The following is a 27,287-nucleotide window of genomic DNA, read 5'->3' as shown; positions in this document are numbered from 1 at the left end:
AGCGAGAAAAGCACTATCAACCCCCCGAGAGCCGACTGCACGACCTCTTGTCTTCATTAATGCTGCTTATTATAATATTAAGTATAATATTCTTGTGTAACTGGTGCTTGTGTAACTGGTGCTTGTGCAACTGGTGCTTGTTCAACTAGCAAGGTCAGCAACGCCTTCCACATCAGAGAAAGACAGGAAGTGCATCGTTCCCTCTCACCGGGGAGAAAGTACCACAAACGCGGGCTTCCGAACCCCTGAGAGCAGGCGCCGGATCTGGAGGTTAAGAAAGAAGATAGGGACCGTCTACATTCCTTCCAGCGGATCCGAAAGCGAAACCCGCAAGCACAACCACTGCTCTGCCTCGGCGAAAGTAGGACTGGCACAGCGAGAAACGCCAGTGAAAGCTCCCTCCTCAAAGAGAACCTTCTGAGAGTGAAACAAAATGCTTGCATCGCAGCCATCAACTCCCTCGAGAGCTGACACTGCGCACGCTTCACTCTCAAGCAGACAACACACAAGCTGCGTGTGTACCTACCTTTTTTTTTTTTTGCTGGCAGGGAAACCACACAGCCTGAATGCTGCCTGCTCTCTCCCAAAACTTCTCTTGATTGAAGCTTTGACAAATGGAGTTTATCAGTAGATAAACGACACTAAGACTCACAAACAGATAGTGACTGACACACACACAGAGGCGCTGGAGGCGTTGCCCAAACGTTCTTGATACAGCTCGAGTTCCTGAAGAGGAACTGGTGTTCTAGCTTTTTAGCATAGTTCCTATTGGTCACTCTAATATTTTATCTATTAGTTCGAATTGAATGTTTTTCCGTGATTACATTTTTAAAAAAATCGAGTAATCACAATTTTGATTCAGTTATTTTGATTAATATTACCAAATGTTAGAATTACACACTTTGTAAATATGCCGGTGATAACAGTAAAGAGAAAAGACTGATCCAACTTCATCTCAGCTCATGTGATTAACCGCTCATGTGTGATGCACTCAGTAAAGGACCCTAAATGCAGCTCTAGACACCATTCAGAATGCACTTTTGTGTTGACAAAGATGCAACATGGTTTTAGTCTTCCCTTTCATGCATGAGACACTGCAAGAGATGCAAGGGCAACAGTGAAACACACACATGTTAACATATTACAGGAGTTAACTCAACTTGAAGATAACCTTTGTTAAGGCTCACAAACAGTTAAGACGATGAATAACCCCAAAACTTGTCATGAAATTTGAGCCCCTTTCACACTAGCCCCTTTCATACAGAGATTTCAGATAATACACGGGTAATGTTTCCTGGCAATTGTTCCCAGATAGTTAGATCACTGCCAGTGATTTCCCGGAATCTGTGCATGCGTTCACACACAACAAGTAAAGGTCCCATAATGACACATGACATTAGGATGTGAAATGTAATGTACGAGTCGAAAACGCTAGGCACGTTAACATCACTTAAACTGGTGAACGATATTGAGGACAGTGAGGAACTACCTGATCTCTTCTTCATTACAGTTTGCACATATTTTTTTTCGTCACAAACATTGGTCTGCCTTCAAAACACCCGGTAAAAGAGTAGCACAATAACATGCGTCATTACTATGACACACCCTTTATGGCATTGGTTCTGGCTTTTGTTCACACAGAGCTTGTTCTGGGACTGAACCCAGCAATGTTACTAGGTCCCCAACCCAGGATCGATCCCAGAAGGCAATCTGGCAGATTCCCGGGACCAATGTTCAGTGTGAAAGGGGCTTTAGAGTTAAAGAGGAGAAATATGTTCAAATAAATTAATGGGGCTATAATATTTTTTACTAATAAGAACTGAATTAAAGGCCTCTCTAATTGGTATTGTTATGATCATAAGAATTGAATGGTAGAGGTCTCTGATTCAATTCTTACTAGTAAGAATCAGGGCCGTGCACAGACCTTTTGAGGGGCATGTGCTGAAACTGAAAAAGGGCACCCCCCCCCCCTTTTATATCAAGATTATTTAGTAAGCCTGCATAAAAGGAAAAAATGGTCACATCTTCATGACAAATTCAATAACACAAAATAATAGTCTCAAAAGCTTTAGATTTATTCACGATTAATAACGACCATAATAATATTAGATAATTAGATAATATAGATAAACAGGGTTTTAAGGGCTTCTTTAAACCTAATACAACAGCAACCTTCTGTGAGCCATGTATCTGGCAAAAATTTGATACTGTGGTGGACCAGGGATGTTGGTCTCTTGAAGGTCTCTTATTCACTACACTTTCCCTAAAATAAGCCAGCAATGAAAAAATAAATAAAAATAGTGAAAAGTACAGTTGCAGTGAAAAGCATTTCTGAAGGATCACGTGACACTGAAGAGTACTGAACTGGAGTAATGATGCTGAAAATTCAGCTTTGATCACAAAAATAAATTACATTTTAAAATATTCAAATAGAAAACAGTTATTTAAAATTGTAAAAATATTACACAATATTACTGATTTTGCTGTATTTTGGATCAAATAAATGAAGCCTTGGAATGAATCATGAATTACATTCTGCATGATAAAATATAAAGATTTCAGTGATCTTCTGTAATTTTTTTTTTTTTTTTTTTTGTTACTACTAAATTACTGTAGTAAAACAATGTTTTACAACATTTTATACATGTGAGGACGAGCGGAGAGTATACCATAACATGATTAGCCTAAATGTTAATAAATTAAGTGTATCAGCAATCATAAATCAAAAAAGAAATTTATTATCAGGTGACGAGGATCACTCGTCGCTTTGTGTAAGTTCCAGTACGAAACAGCGCAGGGGCGCACCTGTTATGATTTTCCGATGGTAAAAACAAATTATATGTTGTTGTATTACTTATCAATTTATCGTTTTTGACCAGCGAATGTGTGCAAATGTTGTTGTTTTTCTGTCCGTCATTAAAACGGCGACGGCGCCTGCCGCTGCCGGGATCACATTACATTTTCTTCTAGGTTACAAATTAGTTTTTGTAGCTATATAGACGGAGCGCTCAGTTTTTCCTGTGGTAAAATGCATTTGGCCAAAAAAGCATTTTATTAAAGATGAAATGCAACTGTATGCACAGGCTATTTAAGTGCTGGCTATGACTAGATGGCAAATGCTAGCCCTGTCTCTCAGGCGACGTCCCACATGTCTCAGTCAGTGAGTCAGTCAGACATCAAATAAATAAAATATGAGCCTTTATAGACATAGTGTTTAGTAGTACTTATTCAAACAACAAGATATTTATTTACCCTTCGCAAAACTTTGTTCAGCTCAGCTGGTGTCTACTGTGCGGCTGCTGTGGAACTTCAGTTGATTCAATGAATATAGAGGGGGCGGAGTCATCAGCTTACTGACAGCCTGAGGATCGAATAAGATTTACACAAGCTCGTTTTAAGAACTTTCATTTGCTAAATATTTGTAAAACAGACAGACAGATGTAAAGGGTGACCAATAGCATTGATAAAAAAAAAAAAAAAAAAAAACACCACCAAAAAAAGGGCACTTCGGAGTGTAAGGGCAAAAAGGGCATGTGCTCTGCACAGGTTGAGCCCTACCTGTGCACGTGCCTGGTAAGAATGCAATTGCAGAACTCTCTAGGCCTAATTTTAATTGTTATTTAATTGTTATTTAGTAAGTTTTTACTGGTAAGAATTGGTCGAGATGGTTTAGGGGTGAGCTAGACCACAGACAGAAGGTAAAAGGGACAACAAGTGCTAACCATCTCTTGGGGAACTCCTTCAAGACTGTTGGAAGACCATTTCAGGTGACTACCTCTTGAAGCTCATCAAGAGAATGCCAAGAGTGTGCAAAGCAGTAATCAAAGCAAAAGGTGGCTACTTTGAAGAACCTAGAATATGACATATTTTCAGTTGTTTCACACTTTTTTGTTATCTATATAATTCCATATATAATTCCACATAGTTTGATGCATTCAGTGTGAATCTACAATCTTCATAGTCATGAAAATAAAGACACTCTTTGAATGAGAAGGTGTGTCCAAACTATATATATTACAAATTACTTTACAAAAAAAGAAACAAATTAGTTATATACAGTATCCGTGTTTTCTGTATTCACCACCATTACACTGCCTCACTGCTGATTACATGTATGGCTGAGTAAGTAATTCTGGTAATAAAGTAATCAGAAAACATTTATAATTCAGGCTATCATTTACTAACTAGCAGTCTGCATAAACATCTTTAAACAGACTCTATACTGTATAACCAATGGAGAGATATGAAATGTAGTGAGATGATAATGTTTAACTGTAATAATATCCATGATTATATTATTATTTTTTAACAAATTATTTATATCTTATTCTCTTGGAAACACGGGTGGCATTGGACCTTTCAACACTGAGATAACTGGTTTTATAAAGATGTATTTGTGAATGAAGGAAGTGCTTACAACTCAACCACTGGTATGTGTTCTTATAATAATGTTTCATATCACATTATTTGTTGTGTGTGACAGGAATCTTTACAGCATTTGTTAAAGGATTCTATTTCTTCACTTTCTCTGGACATAACTGCTCATCTTAATCTGTGGGTCTAAGATTCTTTAAAAATGGACAACAGATTATAACTGTTTACAATCTTTCTCAAGGTGACCGCTATGAAACAGCATCTAATTCAGTCTTTTTGACTCTAGAGAAAGGAGATGAAGTCTGCATGCAACTCTGGGAAAATACATGTCTTTGATGATGAAAATTACCACACTTCATTTAGTGGCCATTTACTTTTTTTCTCTATTAATTGACAAATCTTAACTATAGGTTTTTAAATGTTTTTTTGTTTTTGTTTTTTATCCTGATTCACTTAAGAATAAAGTAAAAAGCATTACAGAACATGTTCTTTTGATTGTAATACCTTTTTGTTTATTAGGTCATATTTCATGTAATTTTATCACTTTGAGAATTCTATAAAAATTTATTGCTTGGAAATACAGATTTGACATCTGTTATTCTCCACGTTTCATTAATAAAAAAAAATGACAAATTAGATTCTGAATTGTCATTCTTCGTGGTTGAGTAATTTGTATGTAGAAAAAGCTCTGTGCAGAGAGATTTAAAGAACGTAAATCAACAAACTTTACAAGTCGTTACTGGATATGTCACCTCTTCTTTTAAGGCTTTCTCACCTTACCTGTGAACAAATAACATACAAAAACTTCAACCTATAGTTAAAAGGACACTGTGTTTTGTCACAAAAGTAGATTAATCAGCATTTGAATTTGAAAGAGACACCCATTCTCACTCATTCTAAGGAAAGTCTTTATTGGTCAATGTACAGAAAGTGCTGCAGTGACCATCAAAGAAGTTAAACAAAAACCCTTTACAAAACAAAAGGAGAGAAACATTTACAAAAGAATAGTCTTACATGATTTTACAGGGTTGCTCTTTTTAAAAGTTTATTTTTCCTGTTCTATGACACGTATGGTAAAAAGGACTAGTGAAATATGAAAGGTGTGGGGGGTGGACAGAAGGGGAACGGGATGTCTCACAAGGCTGACATCACAAGCACGTTTTGGCTGATGGCATGACAAATCCTAACCACCGCAACAGACATTACATAAAAATCCAATGCACATATTCATAAATGCAGTTGTCAAGGGGGAAAAACCATAAGTATCATCTACAGTTGCTCTGGCTTTCCTATTCTATACGAAAACAAAACGATGTCAAAAGCCTCAGATTTCACAAGATTTGGCTTTTGTTTGTAGTTTTTTCATACTTTTCGATTTCATTTCTTTTCCTGAAAAATGTAATTGAACTGTACACTGTGGGAAGGTTAGTAAAGACCTTCACACTATACCAAAATAGCCCCAAGGCTACAACCACTGATCAATTTCTATCAATTTCTTCTATTTTCTTTTTTTTTTTTTAATAGCTTAAAAGTGCATTTGTCTGTAGAGACTAAGAGAAAACAGTTTGAAGTGAAGTGAGCGAGAACCCATCCGCAGTTGAGGTGAGGACACCATGAACGATAAAAGAGAGATCAACACAGACAGAGAGAGGAGGAGGAGGAGGACCCTTCCTCTTCAGCAAGCAAGTGTGGACACATACAGGCTGTGTGAGGGATGCAGGAGAACGTGAGGAATCTGAGTCACCATTCAACTACTCTACAGTTCCCTATTTACAGAAGACAGGCATATAAAAATGTACAGACACACTTACTCCTATCTTACCACCGAGATCCCAAAAAGAGAGAAAAAAAGAGAGATTTTTTTTGTTTGTTTGTTTTGTTTTTAAATGTTATCTCATTACTATATATAACTTTTGCTTAAAGAGAACCGTCTCAATCAAAAACTCTCAGAGGATCTAAAATAAACCTATTTGCTAGATTTCAAATGAAGAAAATATCATTATTATATACTTTCATTGCAAAAAACAACTTTAGGGTTTTAACTATTGCACATCAATGCAATATTAAATGTTACTCTGAAGACAACAAATGGTGAAGGCATAGCCACACTTTCAAATATTACAGTTTAGTATTTCAGAAAGGTAGAAAGCATTGTGGCGCTAGACTATAATCTGATTAATCAACACGAAAAAAAAAAACTAAAACAAAACAGTAAACGTAAATAACAAACATCCCAGAGATGTTGATTCACAATTAATTCCATTGTGTCGATTTATCTTTCCTTTTCGTGCATCTACTGAGACACAGCAGCTTATACTACTGAAGTACATACAAGCTGCAGCAGCGTCTGGACTGAGGGTGCGATTCCCAATATTGACCAGCAGATGACGTTACAGGATGCTTTTTATGCGTGTTCGAAAGAGTCAAAATCAGGCTGATGTGTGACAAATTTTCAGGCAATAAATTCTGGATTCTGTAATTGTAAGACGGCATTAAATGTGAGTGTTTTTTTCATATATATGTGTAAGTGTGTGTGCACAAGTCTATGTCTGCATGTGTGAAGGTGTATGCATGTGTGTTTGAGCGAATGTGTCTGTGTGTGTGTGTCTTAATAGGGTAATGTTGACGGGTCCCACTCAAGCTTTCCTTTCACTTTTCCCTTCTGAATGTTAGTCTCTTCCTCTTCATCACTGTCCTCGGATTCAGCACTAGAGAGATCTCCTGCCAGTTCATCATCCTCTTCGTCTTCATCCTCATCTTCCTCTGGCTCCTCCTCCCTCACCTCCTCAGCGATCTGAGTCCCATCAATGCTCTATAACCAACAACAGAATTATGACATTTAGACAATCTTTGTGATGGAACAGTCAAACTCCACACACTATAGAGCAGTTATTGTAGTGTAGTTATTGTTAAAGAAACAGTTCAAACTGTCTTTACCGGTGATGCACATACTGACCTCCATAGGATTAACAGTGATGTTAAGATTGGAGTCGTCCCAGTCCATCTCTGGGTCTTTTCTTCCCTCTTCGTCCTCTTTTGAACCATCCTGGTGGGTGGTGTGGATGCGGTAGATGCCGAAGACCACAATGACCACCAGGGCGGCGATACACATTACGATTACCACTGTCGCAGCAGGAGGGTTACCTGATGACACACAGGTGAAGATATACATATACATATATTTTATCTTGTTCTACCAAACTGTAAAGTTGTGGCATGTTACTGTACAAACAGCAGTTTATAATCCAGATTTGATAAAAAATGCTTAAAGCTGTTAAATTGATACAATCCATTATTTGCTGATCATTGTCTTATAGCATATAGATGTTGCCAGAAAACCTAATTTATTCCTGTAATGTCAAAGCTGAATTTTCAGCATAATTATTCCATGTCTTCAGGGTCACATTAACCTTCAGAAATCATTCTAAAATGCAAAACTGCAGCTCAAGAAACATTTCTGAACAATGCTGTAAACAGCCACAGAACAGCTGCATATTATTTTTTTAAATAGATTTTTTTCTATTTTTTCTATTCTATTTAGCTATTTAAAACTATTAATTTATTTAAAATAAAATATATTTTTTTTAACCATATAGAGAGAGAAACAGAAAGAGATGTATGGGTGTTTTATTCACCCTGCCTTACTTTTAACTGTAGTACAATAACTGGAATGCATGACCTTGAGCCACTTATAGCTCTAGTCTTTCTATCTGGCAATTATGTATATTCATATTATTGTTATATGACTCACTCAGCCATACAAAAATCAATATAATCCCGGATGAACGTTGTTAAATGTTTTTCTAAGGGAGGTCTGTTCTAGGTGGCTAAGGTGAAGCTTATTTAGCTGTGCTGACAGCGGAAGACAGTTTTGCACATTTCACTTTAAGAACAGTGTCATTTACTGAGACCTCCCAGTCAACAAGAGCAGGATTGGGAGCATGAGGTCACAGTGCCACCTGCTGTTATTCCATGTCTCTTCTAAAGCAGCATGTCTCGCATCCTGTCATCCCTCTCCCTCTTTATTTCGTCCGTCCAGAGAGCAGAATGCTCCATCTCTCTGCAGTCAGCTGTGCTCTGTGCGCCCTTGGGGAGATCGCTGGTGTCCCTGGTGTGTGCGTGAGCTGCTAGAGTAAGTGTAATTTCCCAAGATCCTCCAAACCAACAATACGGTCTCAAGAGCCTGTCGTCCACTTAGACTAGTGTGCAGATTTTGTATGCACATGTGGGTACATTTTGCTTTTTTATAAGCTTTGTCTATGCCAAATGAATACTTTTTGTGACACATTTACTGTTCTCCGTTTTACAATTCACTTAAATGGCTTAACAAAGGGACACAGTATTCGCAAAATAAATTAATTTTCATTTTCAACACAATAGTGTCATACAGGGTAAAATGACTTCATGACCAGGAATGGATGAGTCTTTAAGAGACATTAAGGCTGACTTTACCTGAGATGTGATCAGAGTTGACAGTATGCACCACTAGAGGATGATGCACAGGTCTCATGTACTGAGATTGGACAGCCATGTGATTGACATGCTCTACGGCTTCTGAGCTGTGCACGATTCCAATCTGAGAGGCGGGACAAACAGAAAATAGTTCAGAGAGACAACAGGGAGAATGAAAATCTGACCTTATAGCCACATCAAGAATGAATAAATGAATGGCTGGATTTTTACTGGATTGATCACAAGTGAACCTTTAAATTAGTGAGCCTGTTTTATAAAAGGTCAAATATAAATAGAAATTCTTATAAATATAAAAATATAAATAAATTAATATAAATAAATTCTAAATACAATACTAAAATTATACATAATATATAAAATATTATACAATTGAAAATATAATAATGATGCTATCAATTCAATACTGTATCGATTTAAAAAAAGGTATAACGATTTTACGGTCTCTTTCTATCGAAATGGACAGTTCTTAATCAGAAATCAAGAGTCAATAGTCAAGGCTCTGCAAGAGCAGTGCACAGCTAACTTTTAAGTACTTGGAGTCCAAAAGTGCAAAAAGCCGAAAGAAGAGCAGGAATTGAAAGAGGGGATAAAGTGAATGGACAATAAAAAGAATAAGAAGCCATGCCCAATATGAAGGCAGTCTCTGACCTCCAAGTTGAACTCATTGCTTGTGTAGCGTCCATTCAGTTCAGAGCAACTGAGCCGGAACCTTCTCTCAGACAGACCGCCAGGCTTCCAGTTATGGTACCTCACCTGCCTGATGGCCTGTTCATAATGCGCCATGGAGTCCACACCTGAGACCAAAGAAAGAGCAGTGTCAGGAACTCGGTCTACTCAGACAAAAGAGCTACAGAGGCCTGGGGGGCACTCAACATGGAGTCTGTGAACAAGCAGGAGGTCTTAATCCTTTTCTAATAACTCTAAAACCACTTTATGAAATATAACATTAATTTGAATTGGCTTGCAAAAAGTCAAATGTACAGAATGATTGATAGAGGCAGAGATCTGTTCAAGAGTCTGAGCAATGCTTTTGAGCACAATCAAGAGTGACTTTTAAAGATAAAAGCTCAGGTTTTTGAGAAAAGCTTAAAAATGTTTTTGGAAAAAATCTAACAAACAAAAAATACTACTAAATATCCAAGGATACACAACCTTACTTAGCACTGAAATGAGCTTAAAAATGATTTAAAAAATACTTTTTAGTAAGACTGAAGTAACGATTGCACAAAATTTAGCTTTGTTTTCTAAGTCACAGGAATAAAATACATTTTATAATATATTAAAACAGAAAATAGGGAAAACTGCATACTGACATACATTTCGAGTTAATACCTTCTCATAGTCACACAGCATGTTAGGCGATATAAATACTATTAACGTGTGGGAATTAACTTCTATGGATGCGCCCGCGAACACTGCTCATACTAGGCTCTTCAGATTACATTTGACTGAGATGGCCAATCAAATCAAAGTAGGTGGGGTTTAAGCAAAGCAAAGTGCGAAGTGTCAGTTTAACGTTAAAGGTGAAACTGCAAATCATTTAAGATTAGTCAATTTTTAATAATACGTTTTATGATAGAAATGTTAAATGACCGAAAGCTATATCCAGTGATGAAAAAATTGTGAACGGGGTGGGGGGGGGTGTAAATTGTCTGCGTCTGTCTCTCTCTACAAACAATGAAGCGATTTTGCCCCCTTGTTGTTGAGAAATATAATGTAGTGATTCAGTATCGTTTAATAAAAGTCGCAGGGCAGCACTGACAAGTTTACGAGCTTCTGAATGTTACTTTTTGCACAGAGCGATCTCAGATCTCTGTTTCCGAGTGGTGTGTGTGTGTGACTGTGTGAGCATGCGCATCAATTAAAGCAGCGCATTAACATTGAACTGTTTTAATGCATTGGCCCTGTCACACATATGGCACACATGTGTATCTGTTATTCACTTTTTTGGGGGGAAAAGTTAAAAAAACTATTTATTAACAAATATTCAGAAACTATTTAGATCTTTTTTTTTTCCATATCATTTATAACTGTATGTACCGTTTAAATCTAGAATGGGTGGGGCTGGGGTGTTGGCACAGTGGTTAACCAGAAAAATGGCACGTCATGCCGAAAAGGTTGCCAACCCCTGTGTTACAATAAATTATATGTGGGGTATTTTGAGCTGAAACTTCACAGACAAATTCTTGGGACACCCAGACCAATATTAAATCTTGTAAAATGGGGCATATTAGGTGCCCTTTAAATATGGACCACAAAAAAAGTCTTAAGTGTCTATTTTTCGAAATTTATACTGTACATCATCTGAAGGCTGAATAATTAAGCTTTCAATGTATGTATGGTTTGTTAGGACAGAACCTAATTTGGCTGAGATACAACTATTTGAAAATCTGGAATATGAGGGTGCAAAAAAAAGTAAATATTGAGAAAATGCATTTTAAGTTGTCCAAATGAAATTTACTAAATTTCTTCATGGAACATAATCTTTAATAAAAATCTTAATGATTTTTGGCATAAAAGAAAAATCTATAATTTTGACCCATACAATATTTTTTTGGCTATTGCTAATAATATACCCCAGCGACTTAAGACCCTTTGGTCCAGGGTCACATATGTTCTACATTGATAACCTTTGCAAACATTGAAACAATGGGAAGAAGCTTTGGATAAACTATAAATGAAAGAGCCACTGTAAAGTAGAAACATAATGAGATTATGATAAACATTCTTGTAGCAGATGGCTGTATAGTAGATCGAGACATGTGGTCGACCATACCGTAGATGGAGATGCCAGAGGTAGAGTTGGTGGCATCCAGATGTTTGCCCAAGAGAGAGCTGTGGTGGATCTCCAGACTCTCCCGCTCCGGGTCCAGCTCCTCTCCGATCACCAGCACATCACAATAATCCAGGTTATGCATCAACTCCAGCACACCAGGCCTGCGGGCTACACAAACACACACGCACACACACTCCGTTACACAGGCACAAAAACACAGTGGCAAATATATGGCCTCCCGCCGTATCCACAAACAACCATTGATTGTGTATGAATTTAATTTCGATGATGTATTGTTTCACTACCCCCGGCTCTGCATTCGATAAAAGAAGCCGGACACTTTTGTTGAACTTTAAATGAAAAAGGACACTAATAAAAAACAATTGACTTAAGGTCAGTGTAATAACCAGCAGAAGGCATTTATAATCTTGATAATAATAGACTAAAGCATTATTAAAAAAAAAAAAAAACACTCCGAGAGGAATCCGTGGGAGGAAAATTCAGTAAATCTTCTAAAACGTTTATACGATTACATTACAGGCAAAATGTGCAACTGTGGCACCTTTGAAATAGATGAATGCAAAGGAGTGAGATTATGTTAATATATGAGCTGTGAAAGCGAGTCATCTATCACCTATGCTGAGGGTGGCGTCGGTCTTGGTGACTGTACTAATGATGTGTATGTCCTTGAACAGGGCCACCCCGACAGGGGCTCGAAGCTGAGCCACGGGCAAAACCAGCCACTCCACTCCAGCAATGGTGATCCGAGGTTCACTGGGCGGCAGCACCATCACCATCGCTTTGATGTCTGGAATGGAGATGCACGTATCTTCGCCGAAACACCTACAATTCGCAAAAAAAGAGAGAAGGGAAACAACAGACTTAAGTCAGGGTAACACTGGAAGAGTAGAACTGTTACAAAGGACCACAGACTGACATGAAAATAACTATTTAAAACAGTTTAGGTTCTGTTGGAATAAGTCATGTTCAAAATGTCTGTTTCTGTCCCGTCTACACCATTCTGTAAATTACTTATAGGGTAATTTTACACCAACAATGCTTTTGGGCAGAGTTTACCCATATTTTTTGAGGGAATGGACAGGCCAACCCATTTATCATTTATCCAGATGTGTCCAAACTTATGACTTTACTGTGTACACATGAATAAAGACAGAAAAGAAGGATCAAAACAAAAAAGCACATTAGGAAATACTACAAGGATACTATTTTTTTTCAACCCCTTACAAACCAACATTTTAAGTAATACATGAAGAATTAAAATAATTCAAATGAAAGTAATTAAAATGTAGATAAAGGAAACGGATATTGGTCATTAAGAGTAATTACAATTTAAATTAAAATGAAGAAAAACATGTTTCAATATGGCTTTTTAAGAAAGACTTTGGGGTAAAAAATAAATAAATTTGAATTTATGACTAGCAAAATATTAAAATAACATGGCTGAGACTCAGATTAGTTATTGATGCATACAGGATCGTTTAGAGTTATCAATGGGAAATAAAATACAAAGACTTAAGTTAATAATAATATTTTTTCTCCTTAACCTATGATTAACAAATAATTATGTAAATTACATTGGTGATGCTCACATACAGGATTTATGAGGAACAGATCAACCTACCTTTATGCATTCAAACACATTTTAACACTGCAAATAATTAAGCACTCCTGCTTCCCAAAATAAAGTCTGCATCTCACTTTGAGCAAGAGCCCATTAAAATGCACTGACACTCACAACTCTCTTTCAGCTGAGTGTTTGGACAGTTGATGACTGCAGTGTCTAACTTTTGTTTCAGACTGTCACTGTCAACTTCAGCACAGTCGCACCTCACAGGTGAAATCAATCATGGGACCAATTAATGATGCCGAACAATAGTGTTAAAGCAGCGAGTTGATAAAAATATTTGGGAGAACACGAGCAGTGTGCTCAGCTTGGTGCCACCTCCTCCTGATTCCAGCTGCAGAAGTTGGTATGGCAGTCAGAAGCAGTGTTGATTAAGACCAAGGCGCTGAAGCGTGGACCGCAACAGACTCACACACAGACCTGCTGGATAAACTGGAGTCCCTCCAGCTTCATTACAGCTAGTATGTGAGGAGAAAGGGGAAAATAAAGTGTCTTAGGATTAACAGGCCTCCCTTTCTCACGATGCACCCAGTAATTACTCTTTTTCAAGGGTGAGCCCTAAAGAGCACTCGTTGGTTTACTAATTCATTTATATACTCACCCGCTAATTAAGAACTATCTGTTTGTTCAAGACAACAGCACGCTTTCTGCCACCGTCTCGGGTGGAGTGATGCTTAGCCATGCTCGAGCGATGGTGCGCTATCTCCCCGAGGTAATTCCTCCACACATCTTGCCTAAACACTCTCCCTCAAGTCGCCACGGAGAATGGCCTTGAATGAGAAGGAAGGGGAGCGCAAAATTGTGTGGAACCAACAAAACAATTACGTCTAATGACTGCAGTAAAAGTGACGGTGGAAAGTTTGTGATGTGTAAAAGTGGCTCCCTTTGGTCGACTTGAGCTACATACTAAAAAAAGAGTAGTCGAGAGCATGCTCACTCCTTTAAAAGGCTTTGTGAAAAAGGCCAACAATCTTGCTTTATTTAGAGGGCTGATTTAAGAATATTGGGAGCTGGTCTAAGCCAGACTACGGCTATTACAAGAGTTACGGCTCACTCCATTATCGACAAGGGAAGTCTGTTCTTATTTAGGCAATCCTCTTCACCAATGCACACTAGACAAGTACAGAAGCCTCTCTCTTCTTTATGGCAAAGTTTCATTTGGGAATGTATCAGCCAAGTGCAATTGGATCCAATAGGTTTCATTAGACTGCTGTCAAATGACATGATCCTTTCACCCTTGACAATCAACAAAGCATTTTCAAAGGCTAAAGGACCCCCATAAAAAATACTAGCAATGTTTCAAAGGTTTGGGATTGGTAAGGGTTTATGTTGTTAAAAGTCTCTTTCTCTCACTGCATTTTTTAAATAAAAAATATAGCAAAACAGCATATTCTGAAACATGACTGCAATTTCAAATAATTGTTTTCTATTTCAGTATATTTTAAATAATGTTTTTCTTCAGTCTTCAGTGACTAGAATCATTCTAATAGGCTGATTTGATGTTCAAAAAAACATTTCTTATTATTATAAAAAAAAAAAAAATGATCAAACTCAGAATCAGGTTTCATATGAGACAGAGTTCAGTTTATTTATCATTTTAGATCTCTCTGCTGTAAGATGCATTAGAAACAAAATAAAGAAAAAAAAAAAGATGGTCATGGAAACGTTATCCATCTCAACAACTAAGCTATTGTAGTTATTTAAATCAGCAGCTTGAATCACAATTATTTATTAGAGGAGAGTGAAATCAACAATTATTATTATTATTTTTTATTTTTTTGATGGAGCACTACTAAAATGCTGGACATGAAAGGAAGTCCAGGTAATGATCAACAAACAAGAACCATCAAACTATCATCTTCTCCAATTACTGACCTAAAGTGTTCGATAGTAAAGCCTCTGAGCATTTTATTGTGTGAGAGGATGGTGGAAAAAAAGACGAGAGAGCAACACTGAGAGAAAATAGATAAAAGAGAGAAAAGAATGTAAGCTCACTGTTAAAATGAGACAGGAAGTAACCCAGTGAAGTCTTTGTATATTATTACTGTACTTAAGATGTCAAATTAACAGCAGGAAGTCTGCTGTTTCTGCTCTGCTGTGCAGTAATAGTGCAGTGTGTTAATACAATATACTGCACTACCCCCCCCCCCCCCTAAAAAAAACATTCTGTTACAATTTATTTACCCTCATGTTGTTTCAAACGGCTTGAGATGTTCAGACCCGATGTCCATGCTGCATTTTTCAATAAAATGTAAGTGGATTCGCCATGGTCACTATTCCTAGTGAATAGTTGTACTAGATAACTAGTTTGGAACAATAAATCATGACAGAATAGTCTTTTTTTGTGTGTGTGTGATTTCCTTTCTGCCATGTGTTGTCACTCTCTGACCCGTGCTGTGTGACAGTATCTTTAATTGTGTTGTGCTGTACTGCAGAGGCTGGCTCTCTGACACAGAAGATTTTCTTTCACCGTGGTCTTTCATGTTCTTTTCAGCTGGTCTCTCTACAGTCATCACCACTAGCAGGCCTGTCCATTATCCACAGACACAAGACCACTGCCAGAACACTACATGCTGCTGAAAATAACAGCTACAGCCAAGTTGCTTTGCTATCAAATCTATATAAAAACACTACATGGCACTTGCAACACCAAAGTCATGGGTTCAATTACTGAGAAATGCAATGCAAATTTGAGTAGAGGTGAAGAGATAAAGATCAAATGAATAAAATATATGGATAAATCACCAAAAGCAAAGCGAATATTTGCATCTCATCACTCTAGTTTACTTGCAGAATGTTTCTTAAATCACTCGTGCAAATAAAAGTGTTTAAAAAATCTGATACAACCGGACGTGTCGGTAAGCTGTTATCTGATTGACTTGCGTGACAATGGGTAAAAAACACCATTTCAAATTCTATTAAAGTTTGTCTATTAAAACAACTTTACAGTGGAGGGTTGCCATGTTATAAACAATGTAAAACAATGGGAAGAAAATATGTCCACTTAAGAGAAAAGTTTGTAATGGGGGATTTAATATCGTGACATTTGGCAAACCAAAGCGTGAAACCTTTTGGAGGTTTGTTACCATTAGGGTTGCCACTCGTCCCTTAAAATATGGAATCGTCCTGTATTTGAGAATAAAATAGCGCGTCCCATTTTCAATCAATACGGGATGGGGTTTGTCCCATATTTCGGAGTTGTCTTCAGTGCAGCATCTCATGCAAATCATCCCACCAACATTCTGTGAAGACTCGTCCTATTTTGCCCCTGATTGGGTAATACTCGCTGCCATTTTTGCGTCCAGCGCTGAAACGAAAGTACTTGGCTGGAAAGTGTCAGCGGAAAGGAGTATCAAGCCAATTGCACAATTTGTCGGCGAGTGTTCTCTGTTTCGCACAGTGGCTTGTCAGATGTGCAAGCGTGTACGACAGCATGCTGTGGAGAACAACTTTCATACACTTTACAATAAGGTTCATTTATTAAACATTAGTGCATTAACTAACATGAACTAACAATGAGTAAGTAATACATTTGTTACAGTAGAAATGTTCTCAATAGAAACAATAGAAATGTTCTCATGTTAGTTCACAGTGCAATAACTAAAATTAACAAGATTTTAATAAAGCATTATTAAATGTGGAAATTAACATGAACAAAGATGAACAATTGCTGTATAAGTGCAGTTCATTATTAGTTAATGCTAATTAACGTAGTTAATTAATGAACCTTATTTTTTAAGTGTTACCAATTTGTTTATTACGGTTAATGTGTACAGTCAGACACATAAGCATTATTTTAATAAGAGATAAGAGAGATATATTTAATAATAAAAGTACAGTGCCTATGTGAAGCAAATAAACAACTTAACTAATTTAAATGATTGTATTCTTCAATAGGCTACTGTAGAATTAACAATACATTATTTAAAACAATTACTAAAGTTCAAAAGCAATTGATATTTTTTTGAAAACATGTTTTTAAGTTGTGATTTACCACCACTGGCATGTCATCAGACCTGTGGTTACCGTGGCCCCGAGGGGTGTCCCCCCCAGGCGTCCTTTATTTTTCTGTATTGAAGGTGGCAACCCTAGTAACCATTGAAAGATAACAGAAATGTGAGATGAAACAAATGTAAGGTCCAGACACTCGGCCCAAGGAAGGTATCCGGTGCTGGATGAAGGTTTCCTGCGTGTTCTGTCTTTCAGCGCGTAGAGTTATTCATTTTAGGTTAAACTCAAATCTGACTCCATTTTATTATTTAATCTGACTCCATTTTAGTATGACCTCGAATTTAGGTTGAAATGCAAATTGGTTGTATGCCTTTTTAATTAATATTCTTCTGACATTTGATTATTCTAGTTAACTCTATTTTTATATTAACTCATTCATTCGGGTGCTCATGTTGCTAACCAGGATACAATGTAATCTACTAGTCAATAATTACAGAGTAAGACAGAATAGAATCAAAATGTAACAATTTATTTACAGTCAGGTAGATATGTATTTTGCCAATTACATATCCAATTGAAACACATCAAATCATATCAATACAAAACATCAAATTCTCAAAGATGAATCTAAAAGTAAAATATGCATACCTGACCTTAGAAAATACATAGTATGAAGTGAAGAGACACACAACCCACTACGGGCTTTCTGGCTACAGAAATCGCCCTGATCCTTTTGCTGCAATCCTTTAAATACCTCAGACCAAGACAAACATCCCCCGAGATGAAGACAGAAACTAACAATTGGAATTTGCATTACCTCAGGTCCCAAGCCTGGGTGGTTTTACAACTCAATGGGAACAGGGGGTAATTTACATGGAGGGCCCCTGGAAAGGACACTCCCATCACAGTAATCAAGATATCTCTTGACTCTTCAGATCTGTATTATCTTCTAATCTACTTTTGTGAGAGTGAGACCATTGTACCAGTTGCACTGAGACATTTCCAATGATACTAGACATGAGTGTTAGTTCACTTGCATTGACATTTTCATGTAATCATTTTGAGCAGACTGAGTAGAAGGAAGAATGGGTGAAGGGATTTAAAATGAAACAAATGGCCAGAAGGGAAGGAGGTCTCCTGCTCCTCCACTCTGTGGGGTGTCTTGAAGATGCCTGTGTATGTTTGTATTGTCTGTTTCTCAGGAGATCAAAGTATCTCAGGTTCTTTCGTCCTTACACAAACATTCAGGATAAATAACCAGTAGGCAATCAAGAGAAGCAGAAATCGTGATCCTGATAAAAATACAGTTAATTATGCAGCCCTAGTTTAAGCTGTATTTTTCAATAGGGCAACATTTTAAATCTTTTGAGAAAAACTGAAAACATATTCTCTTCACCTCTACTCAAATTTGCCAGGGTAAGTTTCTTTGGGATATGTGGATATGATTTAGGACAGTGGCTCTCAACCCACAGCCCGTCACAAAATGCAGCCCGCCATGCTGAACACATAAAAATAACTTTCTATTTTACAATTAATTTTAGTTTTTACATGAATTTAAAAATGTACTAAACAAATATGAGCTATAATGTTTTTGTTATGTAAAATAATTGTTTTTCATATATTATTTTCAAACATGAGCAGACATGTACTCACATAGTTACACATTACGCTTACACTTACAATAGCGCACTCTGGCATAATTATATAGAAATAATCAGCAGCAGCCAGTAGTTTGGTAAAATTGAGCATCAGAATGGACAAATTTGTTATTGAGGGAGAATAACGAAATGTGGAAAATTGCAGTGAAGGAACACATATGAATAGTCACAGCATCAGCAGTGAAAGTACTGTAGAGCCCCTTTCACACTGCACATCGGACACGGCAAATTAGCGGAACTAATGCAGTGTCGAAGTGATGATGCGCGTTATCGTGTGACTCTTTTACCGGCTGTTTTGAAGGAAGATCAATGTTTGCAATAAAGAAATATGTGCAAACTGAAATGAAGCAGAGATTAGTTAGTTCCTCACTTTCCATGCTGACGCCGAGATCGTTAGCTTGCTTCAGTGAAAGTATAACGTGCCTAACGTTTTCGACACATACATTACGCGCTGAGTGAGCGAGCAGTTCATGCACGGTACGCGGTGGCCAATGCTTTTAACAGACCAGAAATAGAAGATCCTCCAATAACCAACAGGTCTGGTGTTTGGGTGCACTTTGGATTCCCTGTAAGCTAGGTGAACCGTGATTCCCTGTGAACCGTTACACCCCTAGCAGCTATCATGCTTAATCACAGAAATGTGGTAAAACATCTCAGGAGAGAACCTCAGATTATTACATTTACATTTCATATTTGGATCAAATAGACTACATGTGAATGCATTTTCTGCAATGTCGCGCGTCAAGTCATGCTTCCATGCGTGTCTTATAGACTGCAACTTGCAATGGCAACTTCATTGTGCTGTTACTTCTTTCAAGCCGAATTTCAAAATGAGTCAGCTCCCGACAGCATCAGGTGTTTTATTAATGGTAACTATAATGATAATTTTTAATTATATTATAATTTATTTAATTATAATGTATTTATTTCAATGAATGTAATCGATTAGATATCCTAATATTTAGGCTATAATATAATAAATCCGGTTGGTTTGTATTGGTGATGTAATATGTAAATGACATGTGGACTTACACTTGGACCATAGTGAGGCCCAGTGGAAAAAAAGGTTGAGAACCACTGAGTTAAGAGAAGAGCCAGATTGCATACAGGTACTTGAGAGTCATGCAGTACAAGACAGATGTTATCGGTAACCAAGGCAACCCTATATTCTCATCCCTTAGCTCTGTAGTATTGATAGGAAAAAGCCTTCTGCTGCCGCTCATCCTTCACTCATAAAAATCTACCCATTGCTTTTATTAAAACTTGTTTGTGAGATAAAAAAAATAAATAAAAAGATCATCAGACATTCAAAGCACTCAATGCTTTAAATGAACCCCTAAGATGCAAGCTAATTACACTAATCATTCACTTGAATATTTACTACTATACTTAGTATGCATCTCAGAGAGAGATTGCAGGGTTATCAATCTATCAAAGCCTTTATGAGCTGATTTAATGATGTTTTATGGGATGTTTTTGACTTTTAGTGCAGTACTCACTGGACTGTAGTGGTTATGTGGAGTTTGCGCAAACCGGGAGTGGGAAACTGCCGAGAGTTAATGTAGGAAACTTTTGTCATGGCTGTGTTGATGCTCTCCAGATCATCTGCCTCCATGACCAGCACTGACTGAGCCGGGTTGAAGTGGAACTGAGAGGGATCAAGAGAGTGTGAGAAAGAGCCAATTTTCATAATCGAGAGAGAAGAAAAAAACCTAAAAGCAAAGAAGCGAATGAACAAGTCAACACATTTACATATAGATGAATAAATGACGGCTGGGAATGACTGATGTCAAAGGGTTTCAAATATATTCAGATGATATTAAAGAGATGGACAAAGAATGGAATGCCTATAATCCTTCCAATGAAAGGCTTTGCATATATGTATGCATATGTGTGTGCGCATGTACCTTTATGCCTTTACCAAGACTCTCGAGCGAGCTGATGTCCAGGCCTTCCTTGCAAGCCTGTAGGCAGGAGATCACCTTTTGAGTTGCAATCTTCCCAGGTCGGATAGTCAAGCCTGAGAGGCTTCCCCGGAAATACTGTGTGAACCGTGGAGTGGTCACCTCTCCTCCTGTAAAAAAAAAAAAAAAAAAAAAAAAAAAAAACACATTACAAATCATGCACATGCATACTTGCGGTCACTGGCAACAAAAAATACTTTACAAAAGCTAAAGATATCTGAAAGCTGTGTTACACTCTGCGTGCATCTGTGTCAAAATGTCAAAAACACCTTATCTGGCACTATCCAGAGGTTGGAAGACAAGATTTGTGTACTGAAATGCCTCCATCTGCTAGGTAAAAAAAAAATAAAAATGTGTTTTTGTATTTTTGCTCTCTATGATAACCCACAATCCTGTGCATGCAAAACAGATGTTTATCCAAAGAACAAAATAGACTCTGATGCACCAGTAGCAAGAACTCAATATATATATGAATTACATTGTTTTTGGTATTATTTATTTATTATTTACAAGAACTACAATCCCATGAAACATTGTGACTCTATAACTATTTTAAGTAATAATTATACAAATGATTAGAATTTTTTATTGCATTAGAGAATTGATTGTGTCATTCACATTGCTTTCTTTATATGCATTTTGCTCACTGTGACTCGCTGATTGGTGGAATTGTCTGTATTGCATCATGGGTAATGTAGTTATCAAGTTGTTCTCCATAATTTTCTTAATTCAAAATCTAACCAATTAATATAACATCATGTAATATTTACACAGTGAATTGCTACTGGTTTTCTTGACCTGATTTGGTCATCAAGGTCATTTGTCTTTTCTTTCCTGAGTGACAGCATGTTTTACTTGTATGTATGTACTGTATGTATGTATGCATATATTTATTTATTTATTAAGGAATAGTTACTTATTAGGAACCTTGATCAAAAAAAAAAAAAAAAAAAAAAAATGAGAGGGAGTTAGAATAAGAGCAATACCAATAACACCAATAACCAACACCAATAACACCTGCTGTTTTCCCTCCCATACATCCCTGACTGATGATCTGACAGATTTGGGGAGTTTAATAGATCCAGATGCAGCGAATACTGTCACCCCGAAATCTGTGCTTCCAATGCTTAATTGCTTCTGTTTTTAAATTATTTAGCTGACAGATGTTATCAATTAAATGTTATTCCAAAAATTAAACAGCAGAGGAACATTTGTATTCTCATTCGTGCTCCCCCTAAAGGACAAAAGTGCTAATGAGACTGCAGTCCCCGCATGGCATATAAGAGCTGTCACCTTCACATCTGTATCGATCAGTAGCTGCATGACAGATAATAACAAGCAGAACACATCCTGAGCCCTGTGGAAAAGGCACTGCCATGACCTTACATTTAGATTAGCACATCTGATTTCTCATTATAACCAAAAATATTCAGATGTTACTGAGAAGCAGCTCAGTAATGGCCTTATTTATCTTCCTTTAGACACGTATATTATAGAGCAGCCTTTTAAAAACATTTTGTCTTTGTTTTTATTCTTCAATGAACAGTTCACCCAAAAATGATCCTGAGTCATTTAATGAATTAGATTCTGTTTAAGGATACTTGCACATTTATTTTTTTATTTTTTATTTTTACCAAATGATTACAGAAATTATATTTTGGAAGAAATATATATATATATTTTCTTTAACAACAAAATATACCATTCAAAGTGTTGGGTCAAAATTATTTTTCTTTTTTTAAAGAAAGTGATACTAATGCAATGTCAAAAATCATAATAAAAAATAACAACATATATTTAAAAACATACAAAATATTTCTTTTTCAAATAAACGCTGTATTCCTAACCTTCATGGAAGTGTCCTGAAAAAGACACTATTTCACAGTTCCCACACTTCATTAATTTGAACAACCATTTTGAACTAATAGTAAGAAGAAGAAATGTTATTTGAGCATCAAAATTGTAGTATTAGAATAATTTCTGAAGGATCATCTGACACGGAAGACTGGATTCATGGCTGCTGAAAATTCAGCTTTGCAATCACAGGAATAAAATTCATAAAAAAATATATTAAAACAGAAAACAGTTCTGTAATAATATTAAAATTATTACTGTTTTTAACTTAATTTGGAGAAAATAAATTCAGATTTTATGGTTCTGAACTTTTGAACAGTGTGGCATTTCACTCCAACTGAAGAACAAAAAAGTATATATATATATATATATATATATATATATATATATATATATATATATATATATATATATATATATATATATATATATATATATATATATATATATATATATATATATATATATATATATATATACACACACATTAACATATAAATTACACAATGGATCAGTTAATGTGCTAAACAAAGCTCTATAAAAAAGCAGATAATCCTGTTTGATGTCTTGTCAAGACAATGGCCACCAAACCCAATTTCTACCCTAAAGAAGACAAGGATCTCAATTTGGCCTGAACAAATACCATCCTCGCTTTCCATTATGAACTGGTTTGTCGCTTCGTTGTTGATTGCACGGAGTGAAAATGGACAGGGTGCAAGAAGCAATCTTGGCCGCTAATGGCTTGAAAAGTTATCAGTTGCGGTTTAGTGGAGCTTAGACCAGCTTCACTGGGATGTAATAGCAAGTGAACTTGTCCCCAATTCAGGGTCTCTTAATCCTTACTATGGACCTCTTCTAAAAGAAGAAAAAAAAAGCACAATTCAAAGCCAGTGAAAAAACAGAATAATCCTCGATCAGCACGGATGAAAAGAAATGTAAAATGGTGCTGAAAAGTCGGATCTTAGAACCGTGTCGTCTAGAACAATGATTTAGCCGTGACTCCATTCTCTCAGGCTTGTTCAATTATTTAGTTCGTGAAAGCTGTGTTAAGGACAGACTCTCCATTCAAATGCGATCATTAGCTCCATTTCAAAAGGATGAAATTGACAGGCCGTGTTTCTTTTTTGATGTTTTCATGCCTGAGGTCTCTTTGATTAAATGAAGAATCAGGGTAGCCTACGGCCAAACACATTGCCTCTCTCTTGGTATTCGAACCACTGCTGCCGTGCTCATACAGTCATATCAATAATGTAGATATCTCTTAGTCATACCCTCTCTTAGTCTAAAACTATCTGATCACATCTCAAAACCGGTGGATGCTGATTCATCATCTCCTTTGTCTGGGTCCTCCAAACCACAGTTATGCCTCCATTTTATTTTATCGATGCTCTTTTTCAAGGGATAATCAAAACAAAAGTTGCTTCATGGTCTCACCTTGCCAGCAGGCACCTACAGTTAACTGTACATCAATCTCAGAGGGGTGGATGGGCCAGTCGTCCGTCACAAGGTAGGGTTCGTACGTCACACCGTCTACGAACAGCGTAACTGAGGGAAACTCCACATTGATGACGTAGTAATGCCACTCTTTATCACAGATCTGGAAACAAGAAAAAGTGTAGATCTAGTTGACAAGGCAAAACAAACTAATTAAAACAATTGCTGGTTGATCAAATATTGATTTTGGGTTCAATCTGCAAATTGGATTTGCTTCTTAGATATGTTTTTCGCATACATAAAATTGAAAATAAAAAGTCGATTTCTAAATGTGTGTGTTTTAAGCTTCATTTTTACATTGACGCATCTTAAACATGATTTGGTGGAACACACAAAACAAAGCAAAGCAAAAACATAAAAATGTAATAAAAAATTTTTTTTTAGTGTACTAAAAACTAGATAGTGGAATATCAAATGAGTCTTCTAAAGCTACTTAGTGTGTAGAACACAATGTGTGCAAATGGAAGGTTATTGATCTGCACCACTGCAGATTACGAGGGGTGTTCCTCAGGGATCTGTTTTGGTGTCTCTGCTTCTTTTATCCTTTATATTAACAATCTTGATTTTAATATTGGTCATGTTCATTTTCATTTTTATGCTGATGACACTAAATTACACCAAGCTGTGTCCTTACTCCATAGTGCTTTTGATGTTGTGCAACAAAGGCTTTGTGGCCTAAAACTGACTTTGAATATGACTGAAACTGAAGCTGTTATTTTCATGATCAAAGAAAGAATTGGCAAATCAACTCAAAACCTCACAGGGTACTATAGTTGTTGTTGTGACAGAATATAAATATCTTGGTTTTATGCTTGATGACTCCTTATCTTTTAAATCCCACATTAATCAACTTAGGACAAAATTAAAGGTAAAGTTTGGGTTCTATTTCTAAAATATTCCCTGCTTTTCATCCGAGGCAAGAAGAAGACTGGTTTCTGAGACATTATGGCAGTCCTTGATTATGGAGATATTCTGTATAAATCGGCATCTACCAAACTTTTAGGTTCTTTGGACTCTCTGTATCACTGTGCACTGTATTGTTAGTGCCCATCATTGTATAATAGAGTTGGTTGGACTTCATTATTAACACACACACGTAATCACTGTTACATATTTATCTATGAATCCATCTTGGGTTTACTGCCTCCAAATCTTTGTTCTCTCACCCAGCCTAAAGCTCTTTGAACTTATTTTCTGCACTCTCAGGACTTGTACATTCTATCTGTTTCATTTGCATGAACCGAACTTGGAAAACAAGCTTTTTTTTTTCAGTTTGCAGTGCCCAAAGATTCATTTTTACAACACAACTTGACTTTGTAGACCTTAGCGTAAATGAACAATTTTAAATTCTTGATTAATGAGCTGTTGAAGGAATAATTAATTTGTAAATGTTTTTTAATTGTTGTCAACAATGTTTACTGTTCTTATGAAATGTAGTGCTGCATCTTGGCCAGGCCATTTCTGTAAAAGTTTTAGCTGGTTAAATAAAGGACAAATAAAATAATCAAAAGAATAATGAATTAAGCAACCTATTTGACCCACTTTGAGTTAAAATTCACAATTACAAAACAAAACAGACCTTCATAAATTTACCAACCTCTAATTAACAACTTAATTGACCAACTGTGAGTTTATTCACAGTAAAACTATCCCAGAACCATGTCTGGGTCAGTCTATACTACAATCTAAAAACAGGACACATTGTTATTATGTAAAGAAAAATTCCAGTATGTCCATCAGGTTCACGTTCTTATCTAAATAATATCTGTGCTCAGGTTAAGATGATCAACATTAGGTTTACAGTTCACGTTCACATGCCCTTAATGAAACAAAAATGTAACTTAATATTCCATCGCTAGCTATACTATTCATCATTGTTCATCTGTCCTATTACATTAATTAGGTATAATTATAATCAGACGCTAATTATAGGGACAAAGATTTATGAGTATGAGAAACATCAAATCACTTAAACATATCAAAGCAAACCAATCAGAGCCATTTAAAGTTCTTCTACACTTCATTATTTATCTTTTCTGACATTTATATGGTTGTTACCAGCTGTAGGCATTGTTAAAGAAAGGACTGAAAGCAAACCTAATAGAAAAACATGTAAATGTTGAGGATAGACTGCCTTCTGCTACTCTGAGAATCATCTCTTCTGAGATTCAACATAGTTGCGAAACAGGCTTAAAGATACCAGCCACATTTAATTGCCTCACTCTTTCAAACTTTAACAGCTGCGATACCAATAAGTTGTCCTATTTTGACCATTTGCCACTTTATTTGTGGGAAAGGCAGTAAGAAGACAGGAACTCCTGGGGAGGGAAGAGAGGGGAGGAGAACTGGAAAACAATACAAATATGAATATGCTCTTGTGCTATGCTGCTACAAGAAATTGTATACAAGGAAACTTTCTTGTATTAATGTTCTCTCTTATTTTATTTGAATAATTATTATTTATAAAAAAAAAAATTGTTGCATTACATGTGCTAAATAGTGTTGTTATAGATATGTTGCCTGAGCAAATAACTAAAATAAAACAGCTTCAAAGTAATAATACTAAAATGACTAAAACTGAACTAAGAAAATAAACTAAAGCTAAAGCTATTGAATAACATAAAATGACAAAACACATTGGATTTTTTTTTTCCCAAAATATAAATGAATACTATAATAATATATAAACAATTCTAAAACACTGGTGCCAGACAGAAAACTTAGACAAATGCATGTCTTACCTTTTTCTTTTTTTTTTCTTTTCATTTAAATTTTTTTGCATCAGTACTATATTGTTAAGACTGTCAAGACAAAGTTAAAAATGATTCAGCTTTACTTTTCTTGAGAAATTTTGTTCCAATGCGCTGTGCCATGTGTGAACTCACTGTGTGAACAGCAATGCAAATAAACAACACTTTCCATTGCAATGTCTTTTTTTTTTAATTGCATCAGTACCAGCACCACATTAGAGTAAGATTGTCAAGATGAAGTTGAAAAAACAACTAAAAGTAAAGCTAAAAATAAATAAATAATAATAATAATAATAATGGCAAAAGTATATAACAAAATTACTAAAACTTTAACTACCAGGTGTCAAA

At 36.3% G+C, this 27,287-nt stretch overlaps 1 protein-coding gene across 2 annotated transcripts in view; it reads right to left on the bottom strand.

The window, feature by feature from the left end:
• The window catches only part of LOC127951388 (calsyntenin-2-like), a 229,851-nt gene that overhangs the window by 30,884 nt on the left and 171,680 nt on the right, over positions 1 to 27,287 (bottom strand). The window contains exons 9-17 of one of the 2 annotated variants that reach the window (XM_052549262.1): positions 24,130 to 24,292; positions 20,785 to 20,951; positions 20,377 to 20,525; positions 12,258 to 12,466; positions 11,624 to 11,791; positions 9,496 to 9,641; positions 8,827 to 8,950; positions 7,331 to 7,518; positions 5,266 to 7,186 (exon numbers count right to left, since the gene is read on the bottom strand). In XM_052549262.1, the coding sequence (XP_052405222.1) occupies positions 6,983 to 7,186; positions 7,331 to 7,518; positions 8,827 to 8,950; positions 9,496 to 9,641; positions 11,624 to 11,791; positions 12,258 to 12,466; positions 20,377 to 20,525; positions 20,785 to 20,951; positions 24,130 to 24,292 (1,518 nt within the window). In that variant the 3' untranslated portion in view covers positions 5,266 to 6,982. Of the gene's footprint in view, positions 1 to 5,265; positions 7,187 to 7,330; positions 7,519 to 8,826; positions 8,951 to 9,495; positions 9,642 to 11,623; positions 11,792 to 12,257; positions 12,467 to 20,376; positions 20,526 to 20,784; positions 20,952 to 24,129; positions 24,293 to 27,287 lie in introns of those variants that run through there. The other variant, XM_052549263.1, reaches the window with a different exon arrangement.

The sequence above is a fragment of the Carassius gibelio genome, chromosome B2 (assembly GCF_023724105.1).
Source record: "Carassius gibelio isolate Cgi1373 ecotype wild population from Czech Republic chromosome B2, carGib1.2-hapl.c, whole genome shotgun sequence".
Lineage (NCBI taxonomy): Eukaryota > Metazoa > Chordata > Actinopteri > Cypriniformes > Cyprinidae > Carassius > Carassius gibelio.
Note: the sequence above shows the minus strand (reverse complement) of the source record. Positions and strands in the feature narration are given on the sequence as shown.